Here is a 19,293-nt window from a genome sequence, read left to right on the forward strand (position 1 = left end):
TTATCCTAGCTGTAATGTTAGGTATGAACTATATCCTTTTTATAGGTCTAATGATGTTACTTCACCTAATGATCTTGCTCCTCAAACAAATGGTTCAAAACTAGATGATAGATTTTCCCAAGATCCATTTTATCTTTCTTATAATTGCTCAAGTAACCAGAATACAATCTCTTCCAAAAACTTCAAATTACTTCTCACTGATTTGTCATCCAACGCCGCACGCGGCTTGAAATTTCATACAAGTAATGTGGTCGACACGGTGTACGGCCTCTTCATGTGTCGAGGCGACCTTCAAACCCACCTCTGTGCTGCATGTGTGATAAACGCAACGGACCAAATATACTCGAAGTGTCTTTCATCACCAGAGGGTATAATTTGGTACAGTCACTGCTTGGTTCGCTACTCGAGTCAGTATGTTACTCATAATATGGAAACAAGGCCTATGTACCGCGATATAAATATCACCAATCACTCCATCCCGGACCAAAATTTGTTCACGAGTACGTTATCGAATCAGTTATCTGAACTTGCAAATAAAACAGGAAACAATGATGTAAAATACATGACAAATTCATTAAAGTTGAATGATAAACAAACCTTGTATACTCTTGAACAATGTTCGCCAAATTTGTCGAATCAGGAATGCATTTCATGTTTAAATGATGTGATAAGTAGAGCAATTCCATGGTCATTTTTGGGAAGTGTTGGGGGAAGAATTATATATCCTAGCTGCAATCTCAGGTTTGAATTGTTCCAGTTTTACATGGAGGCCGGTGACGAAGATCAGCCACCTGGGATTCCTTCTCCATTATCAAGAAATACAGGTAAACTTCTTCAAAGTTGATATTTCCATCATCAATGTTCGCTATAATGGAATTATGAGATTTATAGATATCAATGGTTTTGTGCAGAGAAACGGACAATTATCTTCATTGTTGTGTCGATCATTATTTTGGTGATCCTCTTTTCTATTGGCTACTACTTTCTAAAGAGAAGGGGAAGAAAGAGTCGTAGGACTATTCTTCGAGAAAATTGTAAGTATTTTTTGTGTCTATTTAGTATCATGGTAGGCAAAATCATTGTAATTTCTTATAAGCTTTCTTTTTATCTAAATCAAATAATTTTTTTTGTTAAGTTGGTGAAGAAAGTGCCACTTTAGAACCATTGCAATTTGATTGGATGGTAATTGAAGCAGCAACGAACAATTTTTCTATTGACAATTACATTGGCAAAGGCGGTTTTGGAGAGGTTTATAAGGTGAGAAAATTCAAAAAGCCTTCTTCTCTATTAACTTATATGATAATTTTTGTTTTTATCTTTACTTATAAAATAAACATTAAAGAAGACACTACGAAAGTTTTCTAAAATGTATTTTATATTTGGTAAAAGTGTAATATGTGATAAACTTTAATGTTTAAGATTTGTGAGAGAATTTAGAATTTATTATAGGATTTATAGCTAGCTCTCGGTATAAAGGTGAGAAGAATTTGTGTATTTGGTATTTGCATAAAAGAGATTGTCCTCCTCGCCAAATAAAACCAATATACATTTAGGAGTGTTTAACTCCCTTTGAAGAAGTAAAACCAATATGCATCAAGGGCATTAGATCCCCAAGAACTAAAACCTACTTCTAGGAGTGGGTGAATGGGAGAATGTGATTAACTCCCTCTTATTTCTTCTTCAAACCGTTGTCGATTTCGGACAAAACACTCCATACGTTCTCATGCTTTAGACGAGTTACTCGAGAGATGGACGTGTGTTGCATCCATTTGATACATGGACGATCATGATGCAATTTGGATAATACATTATTTCCCGTTTCCGTCGTCTCTTGTGGATACTTCATATAATATATATATATATATATATATTATATATATATATATAATATATAATATATATATATATATATATATAATATATATATAATATATATATATATATATATATATAATATATATATATATATATATATATATATATATATATTTGAAAAATAGATTAAATGTATTGTGTGTATTTTATTGATAGAATATAATATATGCATATAATATCATATATTATTATATTTTTGTATCAAATTTTGTTATTGTGGTTCAATTTTGAATAAATTTTGTATTTAAAGTTATATAGACACTCGTGCGATAACATTTGGATTTGGTGCAATATTTAAAATAAGTGAATTTTCATTTAAATATTTTTTAGGGTATTCTTTTTGATGGACGAGAAGTAGCTATAAAGAGACTCTCCGAAAGATCTAAACAAGGCATAGAGGAGTTTAAGAATGAAGTTTTATTGATAGCCAAGCTTCAACATAGAAATCTAGTTACATTTATTGGGTTTTGCCTTGAACAACATGAGAAAATACTTATTTATGAGTTTGTGCCCAATAAAAGTCTTGATTACTTTTTATTTGGTTAGACACTTTCCACCTTATAAACTTTTTAGTTTTCAATAGTAAGGTTTTGACTTTAAATATGTACCATTTTTATATATGACCTAAATTTTTATTTTTCATGAATAATTTTGTAGATTCTCAACAGCAAAAGTTGTTAACTTGGATTGAACGTTTTAACATCATAGGAGGAATTGCTCGAGGAATTCTTTATTTGCACGAACATTCTCGACTCAAAGTTATACACCGGGATCTCAAGCCTAGCAATATTCTTTTAGATGAAAATATGATTCCTAAAATTTCAGATTTTGGTTTGGCTCGAATTGTTGAAATAAGTCAAGACGAAAGAAGTACCAAGAGAATTGTCGGAACATAGTAAGCTTTAAATGTTTACTCATTTGTTTTCTTTTTCAAGTTTCATTATAGTTAATGTGCATTTTAGTTAAAATTAGCATTAAAGTTTATTTATTTTACAGTGGCTATATATCTCCAGAGTATGCAATGCTTGGACAATTTTCTGAAAAATCAGATGTTTATAGTTTTGGAGTCATGATTTTAGAGATTGTTGCTGGAAAGAAGAATATAAGTTCATCTGCACCACAATCAGTTGTTGACGGCCTCTTGAATTATGTAAGTGTAACATATTAACATTATCTTTCCATAGAAGAGAAATTGAATAACCCTGATTTAATTATATTACACCCTCTAACATTATGATGGGTACATATTTTCAAATTTTGACTATTAAATTAAATTTTTACATGATTATGTATTACGATTGATAATAGATAGATGAAAAGGCCATTGTGCCTAAAGCTTTATTGAATTATGAAATGACTTAGTTACAAAAAGGAAAAACCTATACTATATGCAAATAGATATTGGGCCATAAAAAGTAAAAACCACTAAGCCTGATATGCGACAGTAAAGCCCAAATAAGAAAAAAAAGCTAATTATCTAATACCCCATAAGCTTGGGGGTAAATATAATGAAGACCAATCTTAGTGATGTTAGAGAAGAAAGGTTTGAAGTCTAAAGGCTTTGTGAAAACATAAGCGAGCTAGGAAGGAGATGAAATAGACCATGCTGAAGCTTTTCACGCACCAGATGACAGTCTAAATCAATATGCGTTGTGGACTCATAGAAGGATGAATTACTTGCGATATGTCTAGCAGAAGCATTGTCACAATACATAAGGGTCAGTTGCTTGAAATAGATGTGGAGTTCTTTGAGAAGGTTGGTTAATCATTGCATTTCACAAACTGTGGATGTCATGGATCTGTATACTGCTTTAGTAAAGCTACGAGACACAGTTGGTTACTCTTTAGATTTCCAAGAAATAAGTGAATCTCCTAGATAAATGCATAAATTTGTGATGGATTTGCATGTTTTCGGACAAGTTGCCCAATCTGAATTTGAGAATGCTTTAAGTTATAGACAAGAACTACTTGGAAAGAATAAACCTTGGTCTGGGGAAGACTTGAGATATAATAGCACCCTAAGAGCCGCGTTGTAGTGAAGACCAGTGGGATGACTCATATGTTGACTGAGTTGTTGAACTGAATATGAGATGTCAGGCCTAGTGTTAAGTAAGCAAATAAGTTGTCCAACAAGCCTTTTGTACTTAGTAGGATCTTGTAGAGGAATGCCATCAATTGTCTTTAACCTGGTGTATCGAGCCATGGGAGTTGTGGCAGGTTTACAACCTAGTAATTCAACAACTGAAAGCAGATCAAGTGTGTATTTTCGTTGACAAATATTAATTCCCGAGTTACCTCTTGCCACTTCCAAGCCTAAGAAATACTTCAATGTACCAAGATCCTTGATGTGAAAATGATGTTGTTGTGTATGCTTTGTTTGTTGATAATGTCCAGATTATTACCTGCAATTATAAGGTCATCAACATATATCAGCAATACAATAAAGTGCTCTTTAGATTGATGTATAAAAATGGAGTGATAAAAAGATTGTTTGAAGTTATTGGTGAGTAAAACATTGGATAATTTTTCAAACCATTATCTACTTTATTATTTCAATCCATAAATAGATTTTACAAGTTTGCAAACTTGATTTGGGTAAGAAGGTGTAATGCCTTTAGTTAAATACATGTACACTTCCTCATCTGAATCTCCATGAAGAAAAGCATTGTGCACATCAAGTTGATGAAGATATAAGTTTAAAGAGAAGGCAAGGGTAATAAGTAATCTTACAGTTGTGAGCTTTGCAATAGGAGAAAATGTATCAAAAAAATAAATACCTTGAATTTGGTTGAAGCCTTGAGCAATTAACCTCACTTTCTGTCTTTCAATCGTGCCATCAGAATTGAATTTGATCTTATAGACCCATTTGCAACCTATAGCTCTCTTACCTGGTGGTAAAGTGGTGAAATTCCAAGTGTGTTTGTCTGTTAAAGCCTAGATTTTAGCATTCATAGCCTTGATGCAATGAGGATGATGACTAGCTTGCTTATAAGCAGCAGGATCATGTGCAGTGGTAATGGTAGATATGAAAGAATTGTGTAGGGGAAGTATGATAATATGAAATGTATTTTGAAATATCATAAGGAATAAGTGTGTGATATGCATTGCAGACAAAATCATTCAAATATGCAGGTGCAAATTTTGTTCTAGTAGACTTCCTAATAGTAGTGATATCAGGAGAAGTGTCAGGATCAGAAGTAGATGTGTGATGAGTATGTTGAATTAGCTCATTGGCAAGTGGGGAATTTTGAGGGCTGGTGGGAGAATTACGGGAATCTTGAGGAGGAAGATAAGGAGTAAGGTTGTCAGGTATGTGGTTAGAGTTAATGGGATGGTCTATGGAAGTAAGGTGATAAAAAAGGAATGGAATGGTTGATTGGTCATAATCAAGGGTATGTGAAAAAGTCTTGTTAATGGTGGGATGAGGTGTGTAGGGAAATGTGTTTTCATAGAAAACACAATTTCTGGAGGTAAAAATGGATCTAGTATTGAGATAAAAAAGGAGATAACCTTCAATACCCATGGGAAAACCTAGAAATAAGCATTTTATGGCTCTAGGATCTAGTTTGTCCCTATGTCTTGTGATAGTAGAAGCATAAGCAAAGCATCCAAAGGTTTTGAGGCGTGTGAAGGATGTGGGTTCTTTGAAAAGAAGCCTATATGGAGTGATGGAGTGTTGTTTTTGATGGTAGGACTACATAATCTATTGATCAAATAAGTTGCATGACAAAGGAAAAAAGACCAAAAATACTTAGGTAATTTGGCATGGAATATGAGGGATCTAGTAACATTAAGTAAGTGAAATATCAGACAGTAAAGTCCAAATAGATATTATACCAATTTTATATATATATATATATATATATATATATATATATATATATATAATATATATATATATAGATATATATATATATATATATATATATTTATCTATATAATATATATATATATATATATAGATATAATATATATATATATATATATATATATATATATATATATATTATATATATATATATATATATATATATATATATATATATATATATATATTATATATATATATATATAATATATATATATATATATATATATATATTATATAATATATATATATATAATACTAATTTAAATTCATGTAATATATTTTTAAGTCATTAAAATTTATGTCTTCAATGCTTTGATTATCAAAAGGATTTTAGATTATTCAAACAGTCAATTTTATAAAATATGTTTGTCTATACTTAATTATTTTGAAATTTCATTTGAGACATATTTAAGGTGTGGAGACAATGGATGGATGAAACACCTTTAAGCATATTGGACCCAAATATTAAAGGAGATTATTCTAAAAGTGAAGTCATCAAGTGTATTCAGATTGGTCTATTATGTGTTCAACATGACCCAGATGCAAGACCTTCAATGGTGACAATTGTCTCTTATCTTAGCAGTTATTCAATTGAATTACCAGCACCACATGAACCTGCGTTTTTCTTGCGTAGTAAAACTTATTCAAAAGCTCTTATACAAGAATCAAGTTCTACTCAATCTGCTAATGCCTATACTTCTTCTCTTTTGTCTACAAATGAAATGTCTGCAAGTATTTTTCTTCCTCGATAGCCAATTAAATTTTATGCCAATTTTATTATTGTTGCCAACAAGTTATGTGTTCTAGTCTAAATTAAGTCAACTTGAAAAGGAAATAGGAAATGACTACTTGTAATAATAATCTTGATATAAACAATTTTGTAAAGAATATTTTTAGCATTATCCCTCTATGTTGTTTAGATATATTTTATTATAATCATGGGTTTATATTGTGGGTGCGGTTATAAATTAGCTTCAATGTGAATTATATCTTTTGTATTGTGAAATAGTTTAATATTTATACAAATTAAAAAAATATATATAAGAGTTCTTGCTGTAGAATTCAAATACACCAAGAAGTATGATGTATGTGACAAAGAATAATTGCAACCAATACTAAATCAATCTATTAATTAAGTGTATGAAAATTCACTAGCCAACTAGAATATATATATATATATATATATATATATATATATATATGAGAGAGAGAGAGAGTAAATGAAAACTAGGGACAGGGGAAATCACTCCCCCTCTCCCTCCCAAGGGGTTTGAATCAAAACATGAATCATTCACTCCTAAGGGATTTGAAAAGGCTTGTCAACCCTTATATAACCTCAAAAGGTCTTCCTTGTCGAGCCTTTGAACATGTCGATATGACATAGGAGCAAGGCATACGAAAGGCTTGGAACTTTTTGCAATCGCACCAACCTCTATCTAGTTCCACTCGATAGTATTTCCTCGGCCTCCTTTCATTATGATCCATTGACCCAACAACACTGAACCAACCTTTAGTACGGTCAAACACTGTGACCCCCATGTGTATTAGCTTTGGCAGCTTCCTCTTTAATGAATTTCATTGAAGCATCACTGAATAACTACCCCAATTGTAACACTGAACTCCATTTTGAACATCTGATCTCAAACAATTCCCCTAGCCTAAAATAGGTTGCTATGAGAAAAGAAGTTATTGGTAGGTTTCAGATGCCTTTGAAGACAAAGTTCAATGATTCCACGAGATTTTTTGTCATGTGGCCCCATCACTGACCGTTGTCGTATACCCTAGTCCACTTCTCCAATAGAATAATGTCGATCCATCTTACTGCATTTGCATTTGTCAATCTGATGTCTTTGCGGTAGTGAAAAATTTGATCGTCTATTTATTATAAACCGAGTAACTTTTGTATTATGAAAATTAAAATCGGATAACTCACATTCAAATATCTCACCGTTGATGTGAGCATTGATCATGTATTGTGGTGATGGAGCTATTTATGTAAAATGCAATGTATTTTAGCATACTTGTTGTGACAATAGAGTGTGAGATGTTTCTTAGTTGTATCAACATGCACTTAAATATGGATGAAGTTGGTTTTTCAAAAAGCAACGTATGCGCCATGGGGTATGGTGCATGCCATTTTGTTTTAACTTATGCACCATTTGCATTGGCTTGCATATTTGTATGCATGAGCCTATTGTTCAGACTACCATAAATCTTGCATGCATGACCCTATAACACAGCCTACAAGGAATCTCTGCCACGATTCCCTGCCATGATTTTCTGCATGATTTTCTGCCAAAATTCCCTTCCATGTTTCTCTGCCCTAGAAGATGCCATTTTGACCGGTGCATGCTTTAAAAAAACAACCTATGTGTCATGCCTAATGGTGCATGCATTGGACACACATGCAAAAAAGCATCACATGAATGATATCTCCCATCTATAAATATTGTTGTGTTTCTCCATATTTCCATAAAACACACTCAATCTATCCATCTTGTCTGCAACATACACTCAACCTACCCATTTTTCCTACAACAGATGCTCAAAAGCATTCAAAAAAATGTCTCTGCTAACCATAAGTGATGAACATCGAGGAACTATCGACAATATTGCATAGTTTGTAAGTCATTATTTCCTAATACTACATCTTATTTAATTTCCTTAATACTATAATTTATTACTTTTTCTTACTTATTTCCTTAATTATCTTTTGTTAGGGCCCAAAGAGATTTCGATGTCGTGTACATGAATATGTACCACACAACCCCTTGATAGAGTCATACTTACGAGCAAGCGGTTTTGGTAATGTACTCAACATAGTCTCATACTCTGTTGATTACAAATTTATCCTTTGCCTTGGTAGAAAGATGGAGATCCGAGACCCATATATTTCACCTTCCATTCGGTGAATGTACCGTCACACTAGAGGATGTGTACATGTTGTTGGGTCTACCTATCGATGGTAAAGTTGTTAATGGTAGATTTAACCAATATAAAGAATTGTTGGTTGCCCCTTTGTGTGAAGACACAACTACGGGATAAACTTCGGGTCAACCTAGGGGTCAAGGTATTAATTTAAAATATCTTAAACAATACTCTTCAAGTATAACATTAAGAGAAGAATCGACTGAGTATGAAAAGATAATTAAAGCTCAGTGTTATATTATGATTCTATTTGGTAATTTTTTATTTCTTGAAAGTATTGATAATACGGTAAACATTATGTATTTATTGTTGTTACGAAGCATAAATAAAGTAGGCACATATATGTTAGGTTCAACTGTTTTGTCCCATCTATATAGTTTGTTGTGTAAAATGCAAAAAAGAATACTTGTACATTTTACTCTTGCGCCTTTTTGCTACAAGAATGAGGTTGGTTGAGAATGTTATCATTCGCCCCGGTCAACTAGAAGCCATTCACATTCCCCTTCACAATAAAGTAAGTTTATCTTAAATCTTTGAATTTGTTAGGCTTTATACTACAACTAACTATAACTAATATATTTTCAATTTTTTCGTTTTAGGTGGTCAGTTCTGGAGATGAACAACAATAGGTGTCCCAAACATGCTATAGTAGTCTATCGCAATCTTTTAGACCACATTGAAACAAATGAGTATTACAACTAAACAACTCTAAGTTTGGTTTAAAAAATTAACAATTTACAAATCTTCTAATCATGTTTTTTCTTATACAGTTTATCTGGAGGCCGTATCTGGGTCTCGACCATGAGGTTAACCCTGATAATGTTGAAGTTTGGACAGCAAAAACACCAATCATCAGGTGAACTACTGTGGAGAGGTACCATAGTGGCCGTGTGAAACCGCAGTTCGACATGCAACAACAAATTCCAGACCATCCGACGTGTTTGAGTGACTGATATCAACAAAGAGTTGATGCCCAATGGGGTTATTTCGATTGGAGAGATTTTGCTGAAGAGATGTGTCGTCATTGGAAGAATCAACGTTAGCACATCCTAAACAAATATCTCATACAAGGTGCTATACCAACTCAACATTATATGAATTGGTTTAGGTCAATTACTACGATACAATTTGTGTCTGAGCCGAGGTATTTGATAGATCCACGCCAACGAGCTTCGTTATCATACGTCCAACAACAAACCCCCACCCAACAACCAACCCCACACCATTACCAAACACAAGAACAATGTCAATCCACCCAAACCCAACGACCAACCTCACAACATCACCATACCATATACACCAACCACCAAACACCCAACCCCACAACCAATTCATGTCACACACCAAAACACAACACCAAGAGCATGACCCATACCACTAACAACCACATGCCTCCACCACATCTTACTATAGCCCCGATGATTCATAGAATTCCACCTCATCCCACCATAACCCCCTACCAATGAACACCCAAACATTCCACCGCCAAAGCATCTAACCACTGTATGACTTACTTACACCACAAGAACCATTGCCTTGTTACCAAAACGATTCAATGTCCCAATTCAACCAACCATACCGTCCATACATAACCCAACCACAACGACCTAACTACGATAACATGGGCATCAAACTCAATTATGGTAGTGCCGTTGGCGGTAAACCCCCATCTATTTCGGAGAAATGATGGCAAATATTTCAAATACACCGGGATCCTCGCGTCAACCACCTTTTCCTCAGGTCAACACACATCTCAGAAAAATCATAGGATACCGTGAAGACTGACTAATACACCAGGATATGGAACAAAGAGACGTTTCGATCGAACATGTCATTAAATTTTATAACATAATATTGTGTATTTGAATTTTATAACCTAATATATTATGGATTAGTTTTAATTTTATTTTATTTTTTAATATTTTAAAATTATAATTATTAAAAATAAAAATAAAGTAAAGAAATAGTCACGATAGTGGATGTTTTTATTGGATGATACATGTATCACTTGTAATGTCATATGTAAATGCTTTCATCATCACCAGTGACACATGTGTCTAACAATTCAATGCATTCTTCAACTCTTGTGATTACTCTTTTTGTCCTGCATGAGATACATAGTCAATTTAGTAAATAAATTGAAAATCCTGTCATTTTGGTATATAATTTAAAAAAGAGATTAATTACGTATAAAAAATTTTACACTATGGATTAATACGATCCTCCGTTTGCATTATTTTATAGAATTTTAAAATAAAAGTCAAACTTATTTCAGCATCCGATCCGATCCGATGTCGATAGTATAAATTTTTTTTTTTTGTGTATTTTAATTAAATCTTTTAAAAAGTTTGATTATTTGAAAAAAAAAAGTGATTTGTTCTTCTCAGACACGTGTGTTTCTTGAATTCTCTATCCGGATTCTTCCATTTTTCAATTTCAACTCTTCCTCGCCCTTCCATTTTCAACCACTTTCTTTCATGCTTCAATTCACTGATCTAAACCGCAAAATTTCAATTTTTTCATCTCTTTCGTATCTGGGTTCTTGCGATCATGGCGTGGTACAGAAGAGGAAAGCTTGTTGTGGATGATTTTCACACCTTGGCTTCGAGGGTTTCATCTCAAAATTCAATTTTTCAGCCTAGTTCGAGAGTTTTCCAATCTGGGTATTTGAATTCACGTTCTAAAGGTGCTAGCTTTAATGGCTTTTCTACGTTTTCTTCAATTTCTAAGAGGTTAGGTAAAGAGGGTTTTGAAGTTAATAGGAATTTTAGGAGATTTTACTATGTGGATCCTCGAAATGTGCAGCATTTTAGGGAAAGAGGGCCAAAACGTTGGATTCAGAATCCTAGACATGTTTTGATTGCTGTTGTAGTTGGTTCAGGTGTTTTTATCACTGTGTATTTTGGGAATATGGAAACTGTTCCTTACACGAAGCGAACTCATTTGATTTTGATGTCGAAAGCGATGGAGAGGAAGCTTGGGGAGAGTGAGTTTGAGAAGATGAAGGTATCTTTTAAGGGGAAGTTGTTGCCTGCAATACATCCTGAGAGTGTGAGAGTGAGGATGATAGCAAATGATATTGTTGACGCGTTGAAGAGAGGGTTGAGTAAGGAGAATGTGTGGAGTGATTTAGGGTATGCTTCGGAGAATACTACGTTGAGCGAAGAGAATGGGAGGGAGACGCTTAGTGCGTTGACGGATAATGAAGGGAAAGTTGAAGGGAATTGGCACCGAGAGGATGAGGTTCTTGATGACAATTGGGTTCAGAAGAGTAGGAAAAAAGGTCAGGAACGAGGCGCACAGACGTCGCATTTAGATGGATTGAATTGGGAGATTTTGGTGGTGAATGAGCCGGTTGTTAATGCCTTTTGCTTACCTGGTGGGAAGATAGTTGTATTTACGGGTTTGCTTGAACATTTTCGAAGTGATGCAGAGATTGCAACTATTATTGGACACGAGGTAATCGTTTGATCTGTTTAACTCTTAAGGCATGCTTGTCTTGATTTATTTGAACTTATCTACTTTTGAAACACCTGTGAGACTGTTTGCGAGAGCTTATAGAAACAACTTATGACATGTCTATAAGTTAATTTCAGCTTATTTCTATAACCTCACTAGGTTAGCTATCGATAACTTATAGTTTATATGAAATTTTTTACTTAATTTTATCTTTTTTTTTTTGTTATAAAAATAGTTTATACATAAGCAATTATATGATAAGCGCTTATGATAGAAACACTTAATTAAGCTATTTATTTCAACAGGGGCATTGTTGTTGCAATTTAGTATTTTTAGGAGACAAAAGCTAACACTTTCCAGCTTGATAATTAGGTTGGACATGCTGTTGCCAGACACAGTGCGGAGGGCATGACGAAGAATCTGTGGTTTTTTATTCTGCAATTGGTACTTTATCAATTCGTCACACCTGATATTGTCAACACAATGTCATCGCTTTTTTTACGGTTGCCATTCTCCAGGCGGTAATGATTCCTTAGTTGGCTCTCTTTATAATCAATTGAATTTATGTGTTCTTCTTTAATAATAGTATATTCATTTCATTGATACATAGGCTATGTTTGTTAGACAGGTTAGAATAGGAGTAAACACTAATTTTTAAGAGAAGTAAAAATCATGAAATATGGTCTAGATGAATTATTTTTTGCTCTACTAAAATGGGTGGAAATAAAGCGAATGGATTAGGCTGTCATGTTATGTTTTGATCATACGCCAAATGCTACCATACTGTTTGTCATTAATTACATGTTTAGATGTCATTAATAACATATTTAGATATGTTGAGTCATGTAGCTGTGGTTCTTCCTTCTATGGCCTTCCAAATGAATTGCTCTATTCCTGTCATAAGACCTAATCCAACCAATAGTTTTTCATCAATTCCGGTAGTACCATGAATACTAATACTTATCTTATGTGTGAAATTTAATTTGAACTGTATATCACTAATATAATATGAATAGTTAGAGTTTGGGGTGGCAAACAGACATGTCCATCCCATTTAGGCCCACCTCGCATAAATAACAAGGCCTGGCAAACATATTAGAGATTGCAGACCTAAAACATTGGCCCGGGAGAGTGGGGCGGGGCTGGCATGCGGGCCTTGCACCCCTAAAGGCTTAAAGTTGCAAAAAAAAAGTGTTATTGCCCGCGCTTGCAGAAGCCCTTGAAAAAATGGGGCGGGTGAGCTCATTAGAGGGCGCGGGCCTAAAACCTTAACCTGCCTTGTGAAAAAATGCGGGCAACACGGGCATGGCCGGCGGGCCGGAGCCGTTTTGCCACTCCTAGTTAGAATTTATATTATTTTAAAAGTGATGAAGATTAGTAAAAAAACATAAACAAATTAGCAATTGTAATTTGTTAAAAGTCCCACATTGGATGAGATATGACTTGAAAAGTGTTGAAACTGGGAGACATATCACACCTTATAGTTGTTTTTGTAGGACTCAGTTGCGCCCAATCCAAATTTTAAGAAGGTATCAAAAATATCTAAGATACGTCAGTCCATTTGCTACAAGGCCACTTGGGTCATGTTCTAGATGTCCGGTCTTCGTCGTGGGGGGTGTTTCAAGACTCACATTTGATGAGATATTACTAGAAAAAAGTGTTTATATGTGGAAGGTAACCCTTGTCTTACAAACCGGTTTTGTAGGGTTCTTCTAGGCCCAAACCAAATTTTAAGAGAATCTATGCACATTTGCATTTCAGTTTTAACGTGGTAAAAAAACAGTTCCAGCTAATGGATAATGTAGAATGGTAGTACAGTTGTAGCGGATTTTTGTTTCTCTTGTGTATAAGCACACAATGAATTAAGATACAATAGATTTCTTGGATGTTTGTAATTAATTGGTTTGCTCAACTGTTTTAAAATTCTACGTGATTACATGTCTGAGTACAAAGGTTTCTGCGATATTTCCGGAGGCATTAATTCCAATGCATAGGAGTGTGATCTATTTATATAATATTCTTCCTTTTCTTCTTCACGAGCTCTGTTTTTCTCCTTTGCGAGCATCTCCATGCGTCTTCTCTCTGGGTTTATCCTTCTGCGCGCAAAACTCTGCATTTCTCCTTCGGCACTTGATCCCCCTCGTTTCTCCGGCTTCTCCTTCATTTTTGAAGCATACTGTTCTTCATTTTCTGCGCTTTTCTCTATTGTCCTCTGTTTTTCTGGTTTCTTTTACTCTGTTTTTTGGGTTTTCAGGATGGAAATAGAAGCTGATTACATTGGACTTCTATTAGTCGCATCCGCGGGCTATGATCCGCGCGTGGCACCTAAAGTCTACGAGAAGTTAGGAAAAGTCACGGGTGATTCTTTGCTTAGAGACTATCTCTCTACTCATCCATCTGGAAAGAAAAGAGCAGAATTGCTTGCTCAAGCTCAGGTAATGGAAGAAGCTCTTACTATGTATAAGAATGTAAGAGCCGGACGCGGGGTCGAAGGATTTCTTTAGGACTGCCATAGTTTTTTCGGTTAAAGTATAAAGAAAAGTTTAATATACAAGGTAACCTTAGATTTAATGCAAAAATGTGGGATTTCCCAACTGCATGAAATCCCACTATACTTGTTGTATGTGATTTGGTTTTATCGGCTCTGTACGGTAATTATTATAAATAAATTTGATTTTTTTAATTCATTTAACGAGATTATCTGGTCTATTTATAGATAAGATATATCAAGATATATCAGATGTTTAATGAATCAAAGCTGAGTACTTTCCATGTTTTTAGACCTCATTTTTACCTCAACTAATAAATATAAGAGAATGTATGTGAAATATATCTATTTTGTTGTTTCAATCTCTTTTTATCGGCTTCATTCTTGCAATGTATAAAATGAAAAGAGATGGGTGATTTTACCGCAACTCTAGAGAGATGTTCCTCAACAGCACACAACTCTATAGGGATGTTGAACCAACCCATGAACCCAGCAGGAAATGTGCCAAATTACCGAGCAAAAAAGCCAATATGTTTTAGGCCTTTGATTTAGGGAATTGCAAACCTCATCCCATGTGTTGGAAAAACAAACTCTACAAAATAAAAAATGTCTCAGATTTTGAGGATACATCTTCAGAATCTTCGGAAGCATCTTATGTATCTCTCTCTCAAACACAAACCCTCTTTCAAACACAAGCAGACAAAATGAGTAGCACCCTCTGAAGATCACACCAGACAAATTTTGAAGATACATTTCCGTAATCATATTAGATAACAATTTTCTGCATTTTATTTAAAGATGCTACGATGAATTTGATGGTACATTAATATTTTGTAAATTTAAATAATATATTTTTGGAATATAATATAACAGGAAATAGTGCCAAAGTAATACAAAAATCGTAAACTATTGTGCCTGACATATTGCAGGCTCCTGTTTCTACGGTTTTGGAAGATGAGAGTTGAAGAGTATGAGAAATATGAAGGGGAAAGGATTCTGATGTCATTTTGATTAAATACTATCTAGAGATGCATCTAAGTAGGAAGTGTGCAATCTAGACATCCAAAATTTATGCATCTAAGTAAGTAGGAAGTGTGCAATCTAGACCTTCAAAATATACGGAGATGCATCTATGTAATTTTTTTAATATTGCCTAAGACTTGAATTTCATCACTGAATTTGAAACACTGTTTTACATGCGCCTAAAGATGTATCTCAGAAATTTGAGAGGATTTTTGGTTTTTCTGTAGATACGGTGGTAATCTATAGTGTGTCTTTAGCAATTCTCTTAATTTAAGAGTTCAATTATTTAAAAAGGGAATTATTAATTTCATCCTATGTAGTAAAAAAACACCTTATAAAAATTTAAAAATATTTTTTAGATTCTAAAAATGCGTATTACATGAGACTCGCTTTATTTTTTTCCTAAAATTTATTTCGTAAATGCATTTTTAAATTTATTCTATATCCATTATTCTAAATCTATACGTAAGTAAACAACATCTTTATTTTATAAAAAAAGTTAAAAATATATTTTCAGAATAAATTCAAAAATATACTTATTTACGTAAGGTGCTTTTTCGACGGTTGATATGTTGCATTTACGATGAAAAGAGAATCAAAGAAAGAGTAAAAACTATGGGTAATGCTAACGTGTATTTATATATTTAATTTTTAAAATTTTTATTATTTTTCAATACAAATTTTTTATTTTTTATTTTTTTTAAAGATTTAGCATTATCAAATAATAATAAATCAAAGATAAAAAAATGTGTTTGTGTTTGTGTGTATACTAAAACGTTGTGTCGCATGCACCTTAGAGCTTCTCAAGACTAAAACGGTGCATTGCATGCACCTTAGAGCTTCTCAAGAATGACGAATCCAAGATCCATGAATCAATAAGATATATGTAAACATGGCAGCAAGCTACTAGCTAGTATACATGGGTGTCACCAATGACTCTATTTTTGTAACATCGAGAGGATACAAATGTCCAAATCGAAGAGCATTAATTTCATAATTCCAAACATATATTCCTCCGTTCCAAAATATGTTCCTTAAAAGTTCTTTCAACATGAGCTAGTTGTTCCAAATAAAAGAAATCTTTTATTAAATTCTAAGTGTATAATTAATGAGACTTTTGTTTACTTTTGGCGAGTTTTTTAATATTTTATTCTCATTGTTAGAAATACATCAATCTTGGAACTGGAAAGATAATCACCAGAAGGTAGAAGGTGCAATGTACCGTTTAAGGAACCGTTCTTTCTAGAAAATTCATGCTCCTCCTCCTGCTTTTTCAAAACATTTTTCAATCTATAATATACGGAAAATTAGACGTTTTAAAAAACTTTAATTTATTTTTTTCTGTGCCACCTCATTAAAATGAGAACAAATTTGATTCAAAAATTACTTTTTGTAATTAATGATGTCACATTCTTCAATTTTCAGTATATGTTTATTATATTATGTCTTTACTTGTTAGGTTTGGATTTATTGATGATGTCAAATGGTTCAATTGTAATTTCTTTTCCTCTTTTCTTATTCAAGATTTTCATATGTTTTCCCCAAAAAAAATCGGATCATGTTCTCTCTTTTCCTCATCTTCTTTCTTCTCTCTTCCACTGCTTCTCTCTTCAACTGTTTCTCTCTTATCTCCTCCGACACGTCTCTCTTCTTCTTCTTTCTCTCTTTCACTGCCTCTCTCTTCCTCTTCTTCTTTCTTCTCTCTTGCTTTCCTTCAACAAAGACTACATGGTTCTGGGAGGATTTACAAAGATCTATGAATCAAAGTATTTCAAGATAGATATTGGGTTATGAAAGTTATTGGATTTATAGAGATTTACAAAGATCTTCCTTTTACGTTTGCGTTTAACTCATGGTTGCAAGACAAAAGTCAACTTTTTTACTACATTAATATTTTATTGAATCTTTCATTTAGAGTATTGCTTTTTGATGTTTAGGGTTCAACTTATGCTTTTTAATTTTATGGGTTTAGATGAAGAATCGTTGAAGGTGTTAAAGATGTGAACTTTTTATAGACGATTTTTTTCCGTACGGCCGATAAATTCTATATCTACATTTTCAAGTTTCGCAAGTGAATCTTTGAAATAAGGTGAGATTAATTTTAAAGAAGTATTGTGAATGGTAATATGTTTAAGAATAAACTAATCGAATGGATTTGTGTTCATCTTCTTTTTTTTCAACTAAGTTTGTTTTGTGTTTGACTGGTTTTCGACATTAACTGTGTATTTTAATATTTCATCTTCTGTTTTTCAAGTTTCCATTCTGATAGGAGTTGGTTTTCAAGGAGTTTTAGAAGATTTTTTTTTTAAAAGTTTGCGTCTATATTTTAAAATATGTTTGATATTATTAAAATGTTCAAAAAAATATAATAATACATTAGAATGTACAACCATATTTTTAAAAAATATAAAACACATTAAAAATATAGATGCAATTTTTCAAAATCTTTCCTTACAAAATCCTACAAAATTAATCGAGTTTCTCTTTTTACCATGGACATCACTCTTTGTCAACTAATGAGCTACATTATTGTTTAATCTGGTAATATGGGTTATAGACCCATTTCGAAGGCCCATTAGGGTTTGTTTTTTTGTTAAACACCAATATACCATATGCGTTATATTACTCTCATTTTCCTTTTGTTTAACCCTGGTGCCGTTCTCTGAACTTTCCTTCACCGTGTTGTCCAAAACTTTCCTATTAGTTTGAACTTTCACACTTTGAGCCTTCATCTTTTTAGTAACTTTAAATGGTTGATAATAACTTGACTTTCCGCTGCTACTGGGTTTTGAAACCCCTTTTGATTCCAGAAAGTTATTGTGATTGTGTTGTAGCTTTCATCTTTGAACCAAGCTCTTAGGTTCCACCCACCCTCATGTTATACCCCAAAATTTTCCCTCACCTTTTCATCTTTTCACTCAACCTTTGACTTGAGAATCATCTGTATACATTCATGCTTCATTCATGTGCATCATTCATTCATTCATTGATACTTGATAGTTGATCACTATAGATTTAAAGCTCTTGGCTTGCAAAGTTAGGGTTTATGTGTTGATCAAACCTCAAAGGTATGACTTGGCTATTAATTTGATCATAGATGTAAAACCCTAATTGCTTGGTCTTTTAGGCATGGAATCAAGAAGACTTCACCATGGCACTCCTCAGGGCTTTCAAACACTAATTTCTTGGTGATTTGGTTATGGGGCCTTCTGGATGTTCTCTGGCTTTGTCTTAGCCATCTAAACCCTAATAAAGGGTTCATACATTTGAGATTTGCATGTGAAACATCTAAACCCTAATGGTTGGCTTGAATTTTCACCTTGTGTTTGTTTGAAACTATAATTCATTAGGAGGAGGTGTTGGACCATCATATCATGCATCATCTATCATCAAATACTCCATGTGATCATAGGAATGATCCAGTTAACCTACATGTCTACATGATTGGGATTTCATCTGATTCAAGGCTTGGGTTAAGCATCCACATATGCATCCTACTGGGTCATTTATAATCCATTGATTCTAAGCCTATGGTGCTTTCAAATTCATAGATATTTGGTCATTGATTCATGATTGCATTGGTGCATTAATCTTTTAGTTCATTGAGTGTCATTGATCCATTGTGATTCATAGGGCATTATATGCCATT

At 33.4% G+C, this 19,293-nt stretch overlaps 2 protein-coding genes across 2 annotated transcripts in view; both read left to right on the plus strand.

The window, feature by feature from the left end:
• LOC127130703 (cysteine-rich receptor-like protein kinase 5) overlaps positions 1-6,682 on the plus strand; it is a 7,435-nt gene extending 753 nt beyond the window's left edge. Inside the window, exons 1-7 of the mRNA XM_051059671.1 lie at positions 1-824; positions 912-1,034; positions 1,136-1,257; positions 2,206-2,416; positions 2,533-2,770; positions 2,872-3,025; positions 6,160-6,682. The exon at positions 1-824 is cut by the window's left edge and continues 753 nt beyond it. Of these exons, the coding sequence (XP_050915628.1) occupies positions 1-824; positions 912-1,034; positions 1,136-1,257; positions 2,206-2,416; positions 2,533-2,770; positions 2,872-3,025; positions 6,160-6,498 (2,011 nt within the window). The 3' untranslated portion in view covers positions 6,499-6,682. The remainder of the gene's footprint in view (positions 825-911; positions 1,035-1,135; positions 1,258-2,205; positions 2,417-2,532; positions 2,771-2,871; positions 3,026-6,159) is intronic.
• A 4,364-nt stretch (positions 6,683-11,046) lies between these two features.
• LOC127130707 (uncharacterized) lies at positions 11,047-14,820 on the plus strand. Its single transcript, XM_051059677.1, has 3 exons — positions 11,047-12,133; positions 12,506-12,654; positions 14,388-14,820. The coding sequence occupies exons 1-3, from the start codon at positions 11,225-11,227 to the stop codon at positions 14,635-14,637; spliced, it is 1,308 nt and encodes a 435-aa protein (XP_050915634.1). The 5' UTR covers positions 11,047-11,224; the 3' UTR covers positions 14,638-14,820.
• Positions 14,821-19,293: the final 4,473 nt, after the last annotated feature.

This window comes from Lathyrus oleraceus, chromosome 1 (genome assembly GCF_024323335.1).
Source record: "Lathyrus oleraceus cultivar Zhongwan6 chromosome 1, CAAS_Psat_ZW6_1.0, whole genome shotgun sequence".
NCBI classification, from domain to species: Eukaryota; Viridiplantae; Streptophyta; class Magnoliopsida; order Fabales; family Fabaceae; genus Lathyrus; species Lathyrus oleraceus.

What these genes read in the sequence shown, in the direction of transcription:
- LOC127130707 (XM_051059677.1), top strand. Translation starts at nt 11,225, where the DNA reads ATGGCGTGGTACAGAAGAGGAAAGCTTGTTGTGGATGATTTTCACACC. An exon ending in CAACTATTATTGGACACGAG is followed by an intron (nt 12,134 to 12,505) that starts GTAATCGTTTGA and finishes CTTGATAATTAG; the next exon opens with GTTGGACATGCTGTTGCCAG. An exon ending in CGGTTGCCATTCTCCAGGCG is followed by an intron (nt 12,655 to 14,387) that starts GTAATGATTCCT and finishes TTGGGTTTTCAG; the next exon opens with GATGGAAATAGAAGCTGATT.